Source organism: Helobdella robusta (genome assembly GCF_000326865.2).
Source record: "Helobdella robusta unplaced genomic scaffold HELROscaffold_2, whole genome shotgun sequence".
Classification (NCBI taxonomy): Eukaryota; Metazoa; Annelida; class Clitellata; order Rhynchobdellida; family Glossiphoniidae; genus Helobdella; species Helobdella robusta.
Window position 1 is genome coordinate 2,565,854 of NW_008704083.1, and position 15,000 is coordinate 2,580,853.

General features: G+C 30.8%; 1 protein-coding gene across 1 annotated transcript; it reads right to left on the minus strand.

The window, feature by feature from the left end:
* Positions 1–6,996: 6,996 nt before the first annotated feature.
* On the minus strand, positions 6,997–9,218 carry HELRODRAFT_160181 (hypothetical protein; the record flags this gene model as incomplete). The annotated part of the gene is made up of 3 exons (XM_009017176.1): positions 6,997–7,120; positions 8,595–8,893; positions 9,024–9,218. 3 exons carry the CDS (start codon positions 9,216–9,218, stop codon positions 6,997–6,999), a joined length of 618 nt encoding a protein of 205 aa, XP_009015424.1.
* Positions 9,219–15,000: the final 5,782 nt, after the last annotated feature.

Sequence of the window (15,000 nt, forward strand, 5' to 3'; positions counted from 1 at the left end):
ATCCTACACCTGAATAGCATAAAATTAACTACACATTTCCCATGCAATAGAAAAAATAAACAAATATTCATGCATCCATCTAATTTCCTTAACCTCCCCTACCCATATACCAACTCATATACCCACCTACTCATGAATCATTAATTATTATATCAGATAATTATATTAGAACCTAGAAATTTCATTAACTATTTATTATCGGACTTTGGAAATTTCCGATGTTTTTGAAAGTTACTGATGCATATATACAAACATACACATACAAACAACCAAGCATACATTTAACATAACACAAACATTCCAAATGTGATTGAAAAAAGTGAAAAAATAAAAATCCTTACATTATGTTAGACAAAAGTTCATGTATCGTCCGCATGTAGCATAACTTTAGTTTTGCAACAAGTTATCAAAATTAATCGGTATAATAAACCAGGTGAAATTTTATTTACTAACTTTAACATGTTTAAACCTCTTTCTTATAGACTTTCTGTATATCGTACTTAACTTACTCCATCACCGTTTAGGCAACCAGCATTCTTTTATCACAAAACCTGCCAACATCTTTTTGCAAAAAGCGGCAAGATCCACTACTGTTTCAAAAAAATGTTTTCATGCTTAACGACTGTTTGAAAAAAATAACAATTTAAATTTCATCATTAAAATGTGTTTAGTATTGCAGTTTTCATTCTCATTTTCAAAGTTTATTCATAATCAAAAACATATCAAATGAGTGAATGAAAGTTATGAAGTTGAATATGCGGAGACCGAAGAAGACTGCCTGTCTTGTGGTGGCCAACGAAGGTAGGTATATGAATAGTCAATGAAATGAAATAAGAAAAAATAATTAAGAAAATATAGTACTTGGTAGTGGAGTCGGAATCCAGTGTTAATAAAAAAGTGCGAAATTTTAACTTTGGGGTTTGTAGATATAAAAGAGAGGGGTGTATCTAGTGGTTGTAGTTTGGATGGAGTTTCTTAATGTGTAGAAGTTGATAAAATGGGGTGGGAGAAGATTGACAAAGCAGTTAAGGTAGATACAGTTAAGTGGTAAAATTTTATTTGCTAGAAAAAAAGGTATGGAAATAAGGTTAAAAATTAAACGTATTGATCTTTTTTTGGGGGAGTATTAAATTTTTCAGATGGCTTTTTAGACCATTTTCCCATAGTGTGATGCAGAAGTTTTCGTTTCAATAAACTCTCTAAAAAATTTAAAAAGTATTTCAAAATTATTAGAGCTTTTGTAGAGCTTTCATGTTCGTTTCAACAAATCATCAACAAACATTCTTCATAGCTGCATTTTTTCTATTAACAACTAGCACATGTTTCGCTAAAATTTTTACGTTTGTTTCATGTTAATAACTAAAAATTAACATGACTATCATGGATTATTTTTAAAATTTCAATTTTTAATTTCTGTTGAAAATTAGAAACTTTGCTATGAAATATGTTTAGGCGACCTATTTTTCTCAACCTACTTACCGTTGTGGTTACTCTAATGTAAGAGAACACCAAACCAGTAAAAGCAGAGTGCAGGAAAGAAAATAAGAAATAAGGGAAATTTAATTGTTTGGACAAGCTAGACATGTATTTGTTTAAAATAAAAAAACTTCTTTGTTTGTTTTTAATATAATTGTTTATTAAAGAAACGTTAATTGAAATATTAGAAGACACGCTAGTCGACAAAAAGCGAAAAGCATACACGTGCAAGTTAGTCAGTTAGCAATAATATAAGATTGTCTGAAACTATGGAAAGTCATAAATATATTGAAACATATATAATATACATATATATTATCTCAATAGTATTTCTCCCCTACCGGGGACTCATCAGCAGCCCGAATACCTGTCAGATTAGTGTCGTAGTTTTTTCTTTATATAGCCCCACGAATCACTTCGTTAGTTTGTGGTGTTTTTAATTTACTTTTTAGGATCGTTAGTTTTAATCGTTAGGATTTGCGATCCGACATTATTTAATAATTATTTTGGTTTAATTTCAATAAGCAATTAAATATCATATCATTTCATTTCAAATAATATCGTAGATATATGTTATATAAATAAATACATAAAATTTTATTGCTTTTAAAAATAAGAATGTCTAAAAATAAAAGCTGAAGTTTCATAAGAAAAATAGCGGTAAGAGTGTTTAATTGTTACTAGTTAGTTAGCGTGATACAAACTTAACTATCGTAGCAGAACACGTGTTAATAAAATTGGTTTTCATCAAGTTTCATGGGTTATTCACTGAGATTTAACAATAAATAATAATGTCTACGTTCAACAAAATGAGATATACATGGGTACAACATTATTATCAACAAACTTTAACATAAAGAAATAATCTTACATCGAGGGATAAATTAACAGAAACCTGAAACATATTAAAATATTAATTATTATATATTCTTGGATATATATATTAATTAATTATTATATATATCATTGCTTATATATTAACTAATTGATATATATGCAAGAAACTATTGGGCATTTTCGAGCATTTTAAAATTATCGAATAATTATTTAGGTAATGAAAAAGAAAATTCCCGATCATGACCGTAGCCATAATTTTTTTTCAGGAAGGGCTGGTGACCTGGGCATCGGATGAATCTTTTTACAAAAAATTATATCAACACAAACTAATGGCGGAGTGGTCAGGTTGGGAAGTCGGCAGGGACCCCAAAATGTGTTGTCTCTCTCGATACAAAGCTGTATAAAAATCAAAAGTTAATAATATCCACTCAATAACCTTTAAAACAGCTGACAAAATAAAAAATTACCGCTCATTCGTTATCATTAACACCCTAAAAATGCCTCTACTGCAAACACGCCACACAACACACACACATACACACACCACACACACACCACACACACACACACACACACACACACACATGCTTAAAACAATTACCACACAATCAAAATTATCACCACAATCATTACAATAACCATAACAAATATTTTAATACAAGTGAAAAATATATCTTAAATATATAATATCATAAGGAAGGCAAAAGTTATTTCCAACAAGATCTTATAAACAATTTTTTGGTCTTTAATATTATGTGTTTTTATTGGTTAGATTTTAATGATAGTTTTTCCTAAAGTATTTTAAAAATGAATTGCACCATTTTTCAAACTTTTATTTCAAAGGCACTTCAACTCGAAGGTAGTTTATATATTAAGTTAGATAAATTATATATAAGTAAGATTACAATTTTCCTCAAACAAATAAATTTATTTTATTAATCCATATAAAGCTGTTGAAAAAAGGCATCATTGTTTCAAACCATCGGAGAACTAAACTTCAACAACGGTATAACAACACTAACAAAGTTGGCTTTGTAGATGCATCAGCGTTGTATCAGTCGATCAGGTAGCATACGCATACGGCCAAGACTTTAAATAAATAATCATTTTTTTTTCACTTACCTCTCCACAAAAGTCAATTTACACACAAATTCTGTTTTACTTGACTAGCCCGGTCTTTTTTTCTCTTTCATTATTTAAACGCACTTGCCATAGACAACATAATTATATGCTACTTCTTTTTCTACTAAAGATAAAATTTTGTAGATTTCCATGTTATATAGATTCTATTGCATCATTATTTTTTCAAACTAAAATATTATTCGTCCTGATTTTCCTAAGAATTCGTGTTCAGTTTTACACAACTTTATCATCATTCTCCACCACACAGACTCATTTTATTGTCGATTGGTTTAACTTCAAGACTCGTGTTTATTTAGATGTTCTCCACTATTTAAACAAACAATTAAATATTTTCATTTTAACTGAAAAATTAAGTAGCTTGTATTTTTTAACTTTTGTGACTCGTTGTTGCAGCGTAACAGTTAATTCAAGGACATGTTTATAAGCACGTTAAAGATTTGAAACCTTTTCAGTAGATTATTTGCCAAGCGTCACTTACGTTGCATCTAATAAAAAAAAGAGGAAACATCTTATCAATTATTAACATATTATCCAATGAATAAATCACTAAACTAATAAATAAATAAATTTTAAATGCAAAAATAAAGTTTTGTTCTGTTACAAACAACATTTTTTATTGTGCTGAAAGGCTGCAGTAGTAGTTTCCGCATGTTTCGTCACGTGTGAATGACAAATTTGCTCCAAATAGGCTTTACATTTGCACGTGCATAATACAACGTAATATATATTCGCGCACGATTTAATAGAATATCGAAGTCAGAACAAGTCATTTATCAACATTAGCACGAAATGATTTATCAATATTAGCTGGAATGATGACATGAAAATTGTTGATGTGTAATCATGTGGCTCTGTTGGGCCAATGCATTAGTGCTTCTATTCAGAGAATAATGAATTGGAATTGAGTTAGTTAGTAGCCTGCATGATTGAATGTTGCTGCTCTGATTGTGTTTAAAGCTGTATGTGATGTTCTGATGTTCGGATAATAAGATGATGCTGATAACCGACGTGATGATGTAAAACGATGTCAGAAATTAAAGCCTAAATATCATCAAAAATATTCACCCTAATTCAGAAAATTTACTTGATCAACATTTGACTATTAATTTTAAAATCTAATTCACTATTCCAACTCTAGCCAGCTGAATAATTATGAAGAATTTAACATTGAACAACCAATAACGAGAAACGTTCATGCTGACAAACCTCTGCCGTTTAACATTTGATGAGGATGTGATTACTATGATGATGATGATGATAACGGTGGTGGTGATGATGATGGTGATGATGATGATTTTGATTTTGTGACAATGATTATAATAGAAATGAAAAATTCTGAATATAAATTGACCAGTGATTACTTGAGTGATAGCTGTAATGATTTATTCAACAACAACAAGAGCAAGAAAAACACAACAACAACAACTACAAAAACTACAACTACAACGATGACAAAACAACACAACAACAACAGTAATAACAATCACAAAAATTTTATATAATAGCTTTTTGAACAACAATGACGATAATGATAATAATTAATTTTTATTATTAAATCATCCATCCATCCATCCATTCATCCATCCATCCATCCATCCATCCATCCATCAATCCAACCATTGAAATAACCAGCAGATGAACGCAGAGACACGGAAAAAAATACGAAGTTGCAGAAGAAATGAATTCTGCCACACATCAGAACTTTTAATCCCACTCATGTATAACTGCCTTTCCCTGCTTGGATAAACCAATTACATGGGTTTTATATCATACTGCATGCTGAGAATTTTGTGTGATTGCATCAACGCTGGTGCTACAAATATGAATATGAGCAGAATGATCGGCAAATGTGAACATACAGTGGCGGATCCACACTTTTCTGGCGGAAGTGAGAATTTTCAAGATTCTGCAGAAATGATATTTCGCTAAATCTCATTTTGGTGGGGTGATGATTTTTAAAATTTTAAGTTTATAAACTTCTTTCAACACAAAACTATCAAATCTTCGTTTATGGTCTGTTGGATCCTCTCCTCTAGAACAGCAGTTGTGAACACAAACTCGTTCTAACATTTATATATATATAAAGTTTTCATTTGATTGATTTTTTTCAAATACAAATTTATTACGTTGATAATAACTATAAAATATAATGTTAGACTTTACAATGCTGAACAAATATTTAATATATAAATGAATGACTACAACCAACTCCATAGATATCTAGTGTTTAAACTTTGCACGTGTCTGCTCCTGTCCTTGCAGTGATGTAGTTTGTAAAGATAAATCTCGTGGAGAAAATTTCAATTCGTGCAAACACCGCTCACGATGACGAGACAAAAAGCCAAAAAACATTCGAATGTTCAATTTGGATGTTTTTCCCGGAGGATTTTTGTTTTCTGTTATTTTTTGTTCAGGAAGTTTTCTTTGGGCTTGAAGAACTTTTGTTTGAAGACTTTGCCCGGAGGTTATTGGTTTGGAAAGTTTTTGTTAGTTGAGTGTTTGTCCTAGAACCACTATTTGCATAGCTGTAATTGGTGTAGATATAGATATCCTTAGTGCAGATATGTCATTAGATATCTGCCAAAATGATATCTGGACCAATTCTATCAGCACAAAACATGGTTATGGTCATTAAAGTATAAGGGAGAGTTAAGATAGAAATATTGAGTGCGTCAAAACACTTGCCAAAAAAACAAAACAAGTGTCAATCGACGTCTGTCAGCTGGTAGCCAGCGTTTAAAACACGTACCTACATTTCAATTTGAGTTGGAATCAAACTTTCAAACAAAATTTTCCACCATTGAGTTGAAACATTTTGTAATAGAATGCACTGTGATTTGGTATGGAGCTGTGAGTGAAAAACATGAGAATGGAAAAATAACGAAAGAAAAATAAAGAGTCCGAGAAAGAGAAACAAAAAATAGAAAGAGAAAGAAAGTGAGGGAAAAGTGAGGGAGAATGTTGGATGAAGAATTAGAATGGACCAAGAAGCAACTTCACGCATGTCGCCTGCAACTTCCTGAACAACGTGCCGTGACATCAGGCACAACATCATATTTATTAAAATTTAGTAATCAACATTGAGCACTTTTCATAACGTGCTTAAACCATAAACCATTCCTTTGTACGTACAATGAGCGTGGCTTTTTTGCAGAGGCACAAAAATGAATATTAATGAAAATTATCGAAAAAAATTATCAATTAAAATAATTGAAAATCTTTAACAATCGATTTGATTTGATAATTTCAATCTCAACACATGCACATTAGAAGCATACCGCAGGGACGAAATGGCGGCTGCCCAAGTGCCGGTATATGGGGATATAGTATTTATATGTTATTGATACCAAATAGGTGTCAAGATAGAACTTGAATTATTATTTCCCAACTGTTTCTAAAAAGTGTTGTGTACCTAAAAAAATAATCTAATTAACAATTATACGATTTTAATTGCAAGAAGTCTTTTTTTAACATCAAAAGTTCCATAGCAATACTTTCAAGGATAGGTCAATTACAATTTGTGAACTCTCATTTAACAAATTAAACAATTTTTATTTTTTTGAGAGATTCACTTGGATTGAAGCATTTGTCTGACTTGGCGTTGCTGGGCGATGAGGGCATGGGCAGGGGATAGAGAGGTGGTCGAATCGATGGAAACAAATAACTTTGATGATGTCATTAACAACATTGCAAGTGCGATGCCACGAAGAGTTTTATTTTAATAACAATGTCACTGCAGATTATTTGTTCGTTTATATGTTTTTTATTTTGTCCAAGTTTTGTTTTGCTTCATTTAACGGTGACCGCATTAATGCAAATATACAAAAAGTACAACGATAGATGGATGGATGGTAAGTGGACGAGAGCCACTGGACTTGCTGTCTTGGTTGCCCAACACTAATGATGTGTACAAATACGTATACACAACTGTGTGTATAATGATGTGTACATATACACACATACGAAAGAGAATCCTTACACAGACATACACCCACACACGCAAACATACATACACCCACACACGCAAGCATTTGGCAGCCCTTTCAATCTGACAGCATAGTGATATGCATTATTCTCTTTCCCCTCCTGTTAGGATCAGCCCTGGCAAAAGAAAACGCTTACAAAATGTTACAGTTTTAATTACGATTGCGACAATAAAAGCAATAGATTTTTCATATTTGAATTCATTCAAAAAATAAAAAAACACTTGCCATTTTTTTGTTTTGCTATAAACGTTGCAAACTTTTGAAAATGTTTTTAATTAAAAATTTTTTAAATCATGCAGATTTTATAAAAATTTACATCATCATCAGGTTATACAGAAATCCAAGCTTAAAAACTGATTATAAACGTTGGTTACAGGAGCATTCACCCGATGTATTTTTCGCTAGAACGATGGAAGATTTACTCGAACGATTTTCATCTATCCTTAATCTTTTTACTTACTTTTAGGATGTTTCCGTTTTTATCTTTAATAATCCTTGACATATTTTTCTGTTTGCCTTTTAATTATTTAACCAGCTGGTACGTCTCTCTTGTCTTGTTTTGTCCAATCATCGTCTCTACCTTTTCTCATTTACCGTTAATCCATCTCCTTTTATCTGCTCTAGCACTCTTTTTTATTTTTTGGCAGACTTCTTTGTATTTCATCTTATTTTCTTCACTCTGTCTTTTTGTCATTTTCAAACTTTTTCATTCTTCTACAAGGTTCCATGTTTTATCGCTTATTTTGATTTCACAACTTTCACCTGCTGCTTTGAAAAATTTTTCTAGGTTGCTAACTCTTGTTTTCATATCGTAATTGGCTGCCGAGTCCAATTCATGTTCGATTTCATTTTTTATATCCTCCATCTTCTGCTTTATCATTTCTGTGTTGAATCTCACTTTCCTAAGGCTTTCTACCATTTTAAGCTTTTGTTTTATCTTCATGGTGACGTTGCATAAGACAGGACGATGACCTGAACCAATTTCTGCACTTGGGAAAACTTTACATTGGGTGACAAATTTCATCCATTTCTGTTCTATCAATATTAAATCTGTCATGTTCATTGTTTTTCCGTCTGGTGACTTCCAAGTACATTTGTTGTTGTTTTGCCTCTTTGTGTTTGTGACGTCGGTCCTTCACAAACTCTAGTAACCTTTCCCCTCTATCATTTCTATCTCCTACACCGTATTTTCCCATTACTTCTTCAAATCCAATGTTGTCACTTTCAATTTTAGCATTCCAGTCCCCAACTATGATCTTTACATCTTTCTTTGGTAATGTTTTCAATGTTTGTTCCAGTTGTTCGTGGAACGTTTCAACTTCATCATCCGAATGATTTGTTGTTGACGCATAAGCAACTATCACAATACTATCTCTTGGATATCTTTTGAATCTAGCATACATCAACTCGTCATTTACTGGATTGTATTCAATTAATGCTCTTCTTGCTTTCTCTTCATGAGTATGCTCGGTTTCTGTGCCTGACCATAACACTTTTCCTTTCTCCAATTCTCCACTTCCTGTCCATCTAACTTCACACAAACCAACCACATCATATCTAAACCTTCCAAGCTTTTTTTACCATCGCATATATTCCAGCTTGCCACAGTGACCTCACATTCCAAATTCCAACTGTGAATTTTATCTTCATTTTACCTCTTTGGAACTCAGTAACAAACTTTTCATTGTAGCTCCTAGTCCCCAAAGCTGCAATGCGGTCCTTATTGTCTCGGGCGACGACTGAGCCGGTATGATTATTTGCTGTTGTGTTTACCATCGTGTTTGTAGCGTTTTTAAAACAGTGTAGCAAGCTCCTGTCAACCCTCCTCCTTTACCCGGACTTGGGACCGGCATCGAACTCTGCTGGATTGCAGATTGGAGTTAATTAACACGCACGTACACATAATCACCTACAAACACACACATATGTATATGTTTGTATGTTTTTTTAAATTTTAAACTGAACTGAACAGTTTGTTTCAATTTAAGTTTTCCATATTTTTACTGCAAAGCACATTTCATGTTTTTGGTTTTACTCACGTTTTCTAATTGACTTCCTGACCTTATCGTATAAAACAACGGCGCGAGTGGTTAGTGCTTTTCAATTTTTTTCAATCTTTAAAGTTTGCGTTGTTTAATTCAAAAAATGTTTTTTATTTTAAATAATGTTATAAATTGCTCACAGGAAAATTCGGGTATTTGTGCATCTATTGCTTTACGTTGCTAATATTGCGATTTTTTCTCAATTTTGATTTTAAAATATTAAATAACCAATATTTTGCATACATTTTTTGATTTGTTGTAGAATGTGCTATTTATATTATTTACTGTATGATTACTTCTAAATTTACAGACATTTTTTGACTGGATTTAATAATATTTACAATTACAACAGAAATGTACAATCTCCTAATCTAATTCAAATATGTTACCAAGACGCTCAGCTAAAAAGGAAAAAGGTAGCAAAAATGGTGGTGCCTTGTGCTGTTTTTGCATTCCTAAACACAACAAATCTATCAAGAGTTAACAGAATCAGCACAAACACAAGTACACACAAACATAGGTACCATTTTCAAGCATCTCAATGGAAGGAGCCACGAACAATGGAGCCTCTACAGCTTTCTCAAGAGAACTGAATAGTCTAGTACAGCAATGGCAATAATAGATGATCAGGTAGTAATAATAAAATAATTCATTATCATATTTTAATTGTAGATTTTCTGTAATTATTTTTGTATAAAAGAAAATTTATAAAATCTTAACTTGGGTAAACTATGAAAACTTTTTAAGTCAATATATTAATGTTACTGAATTTACTGTAAAAAATGATTGATGTGTTTTTTTTAATCTAAAAATTTCATTTAACAATGTATATGTTTGATTTTTCTAAAAGTTTTTTAAACTAGATTGTGCTACTATCTTTCATAAATTTTACTATTAGAAAGGCTTTTATATTTGTCTTTTCTTTTATATTTAAATTTATTTCTATGAGTTATTTTGCAGAAATAACAGCAAATAACATGGCTTTTGTTTTAATGCTGATTCAGAATTTTACCTGTCAAAAAGTGAATATAAAATTATTTCGGAAAAATTTACCTAATTACTTTATTTTAGTTTATTTTACTATTTTCTAAAATAAGTTTACAAGTAATAGTAAAACTACTTACTTTTAGTTGCAAAACAGTTATAGATTTACTACCAATATTTAGTTAGGTGCCCATCACTGTTGATTATGTTATAAATAATGCAATTATTTTTTTAAATTTATTATAGTGGTATAAAGGTAATGACGTATTTTTTCAAAAACTTATATAACTCGCTAAAAATCACTAACATCATCACTTTGCCATTATATTCAACCAAATTATTACAAACAACTCACACACATCATCACAAGACACATCTTCAAACCGCAAAGACAAATAACTATTAAAATTTATTATTTATTATTAAAATTTCTTCAGCAAATTTAACACGCACATACACACACTTGCATAACCACACACACACGCTTACACACACACACACACACGCTTATACACACACACACACACACACACACACACACACATATATATATATATATATATATATATATATGTAGAAGAAAATAATAAAAACTAGCATTGTAAATAGTGACAAAGAAGAATATGATGCTATCGATGAAGAAAAGAAGACCAAAGTAGATGACCAGCCAATAAAGAAACCTGACACCTAATTTCCATCTAAGTTCATTTTGACAAAGTCAATATTTCTCTATATAAACATCAACTGCACTGATGATGATTCATTCGGAATCGAAATATGGCCTTATTTGCAACATGAATTCGGAAAATAAGTTAATTTTGAATTTTAATAAACTAAACGTTCACCAAAAAAACTTTAGTGAGAAAAATCGAAAAAAACGAACTACAAACATGTTGACGCCAAACATTCGGTAGAATTTATAGAATATTGTAAAAATTATGGTCTTATTACCAACACACACACACACACACACACACACACACACACACACACACACACACACACACACACACACACACACACATATATATATATCCATATATATTGTTTTATCTCTAAGATCATTGAACGTTCTGTTGCGATTCAGTTCCTAAAATATTTAGACCATCACGGACTGATGCTTGTACATCAATCTGGCTATAGACATCATCGTTCCACAGAAACGGCACTTGCCCATGTTCTATCTGAGCTTTACAGCGCTATTGATGAACAAAAAGTGTCGCTCATATCATTAGACATGAGCGCAGCATCTGACTGTGTGGATCACCAGATCCTGTTTGATAGATTGATAGATTGTCATGTGGTTATTGTGTGAATGGAGTTCCTGCAGAATGGTTTAAATCCTATTTACTTGGTCGAACACTGGCGTTATTTTTTTAAAAATAAAATGTCAGATATTAATACAGTTTCATCAGGTGTCCCGCAAGAATCAGTTTTGGGGCCCATATTGTTTTTATTATACCCATGTGAGGTTTTGCTAATTGTTGAGTCATTTGGCCTTAAAATTTATTTCTTTTGAGGATGATATCCAAGTTATACTCAAATGTAAACCTGAATTTTTGAAAAATGAAGCTCCTAGATTGATTGCATGTTTGTTTGAAGTTGACAACTGGATGTCAAGGAACAAATTAAAATTAAATGAAAATAAAACAAAGTTCCTACCGGTTGGAACATGGCAGCAGCTTAGAAGAATTGGAAATTTGTTACATATTGGAGGTCAAGATGTTAAGTTTTGTGAACAGGCCATTAATCTAGGTGTTATTTTTGACTCAAGATTGTCGATGAAACAACACTTAGATATGATTTCATCATCACGTACGTATCAACTTCAGAGATTGTATCGGATTCGCAAGTATTTGGATGAAGCATCTACACGTACATTAGTACCTTCATTCATTCACGCTCGTTTGGATTATTGTAATAGTTTTTTCTACGGTCTACATCGATTCTCCAATCCATTCAAAATAAGGCTGCTAAGATTGTTGTGAGAGGTTCGAAGTTTGATCATGTAACACAGATATTAAAGGACCTTCATTGGTTAAATGTTGAAAAAAGGTTGATCTTTAAAGTATGCATATTGATGTTTAAAGCAGTGAACGGACTCCTGCCAGAATATTTGTTAGATAAACTTTGTAAGAGCGGTATCAACTTGAAAAGTGATCATTTAAATCTTATGACTGTTAACATTAAATCTTATGACTGTTAACATTGCTTTATTATCTACCGGTGCAAGAAATTTTGCTGTTTCTAGTCCAAGGGTTTTTTAGTAAAACTGTTATAATTCTAATTAATAAATTTATAAATAATGCACTGACAATGACGGTTTAACGTTGAAATAGATCTATCTGCAAAAATTTTGATAAAATGTTTGTTAATAAAAATAAAGCTTCAATTTTAAACAGACTCAATGTTGTCGATAAAAATTTTCTAAGCCAAATTGAAAAATTCGAATACAAGTTGATAAACACTAATAAATCGTTGAAATTTAATATATATATAATATATATATATATATATATATATATATATATATATATATATATATAATTGCAAGACACATCTAAAAAGTCAAGAACTATGAAAATTTATCAGCAGACTCATGCACACATGCATATATATATATATTTATATATAAATATATATAAATAATATAAATATATATATTTATATTTTATATTCGAAATTCAATTTAATATATATATATAAAATATGGTAATAAATAAATTGAAAAATTAAATTGGAAGCTAACTAACTCCAAACATGATGTGATTTCATTAACATATATATATATATATAATTATATATATATAATTATATATATATATATATATATATATATATATATATATATATGTTGGTAATAGACCATAATTTTTAAAATATTCTATAAATTCTACCGAACGCCAACGCCAAACATTCGGTAGAATTTATAGAATATTGTAAAAAATATATATATATATATATATCAGCTTGATCTCATCTTGTTCAAGAACCATCTCATTTTTGTCATTTTTGTTACATGAGGCACCAACTGTCTTTTTTGTACGCTTTGCTTGTTTTGCTATACGATACAGAGATTTCATTTGTTCACCTTTGCTTTTAGTGAGCCACTCTCTGCACTGATCTGTCCGAGCCAGTGCAACTTGACGTTTTGTATAGTTGTTCTTCTCACGGAAAATTTTATGGTCATTTTGATCATTATACTTTGATTTTTGCCATTGTTTGTATGCAACTTTCTTTTCAGTTATTAAATTTTGTACACTTTCATTCCACTACCAAGTGTCCCGTTCATGCTGACGTTTTGTACCAGTTTTTCCACAAACTGTAGTTGCAGTTATCAAAACGGTTTTGTATGTACTCCAATCTGTACTGGCTTGCGATTGTTGGTCTAACCGTGTGGCGACAATCTGTTACAATATATATATATTGGATTACGACTGTCAGAAATGCAATTATTGATGAAAATCACAGCATGTTTGAAGAAAAGGAAACCAACGAAGATGGACCAGCCAATAAAGAAATCTGACACCTAATTTCCATATAAGTTCATTTTCACAAAGTGAATATTTTTCTATATAAACTAACTTGCACTGACGATGATTCATTCGGAATCGAAATTTGGCCTTATTTGCAGCATGAATTCAGAAAATAAGTTTATTTTGAGTTTTAATAAAAAACTTTAGTAAGAAAAACCGAAAAAACGAACTACAAACATATTAACGCCAAACATTCGGTAGAATTTATAGAATATTGTAAATATATATATATTCATAGAAACTTATATAAATCTTAAACATATCTTAAACATTGACTCTTTAATTTTTATTGGAATTCGTTCTGATTTATTTTTGTTATGTTATTTCAGTTTTGGGCAAGGGGCTTTATTCTTATAATATATATATATATATATATATATATATATATATATATATTTATATATATATATATATATATATATATATATATATTTATAGAAACATAAATAAATGAATAAATTTTTATCTATTAAGACGTATGCAGAACATCGGAACAGAAATAACCAGAAGATCATGCCAGACTAATGTTTGAATTTTTCATATAAAAGAATCAACAACGCACTTGCAGTGCAAACGCTACAAAAATTCTTCCAAGCATGAAATGAACGTTCACGTAATTACAACTCATCAATGTTAGTGTGCCAATGTCAGTTTTTTTATAGTAACTTTAATACAGCATGAGCTTCATTTAATTCAGCTGTGTAATAATGTATTTCGTCAATTCGAACTATTCAAACACATATTCATTCTTTTCACAACGTATTTGAAACATTTTAAAATAACGATAAATAATAGCGTTTGCTATTCTAGCCAGACGTGCTTATTGTTGCACCAAAAAATGAGAAAGCATTATTGAAAACTACTTAACCCAATAAATATTGATAGTTGTCGGTTCATACAATGAAGAACACTCAGTCCGATAAATATTGATAGTTGTCAGTTCACACAATGATGAACTGCACGTTCACCTGAATGAAAAGCTTCGTCAAGCTAGCA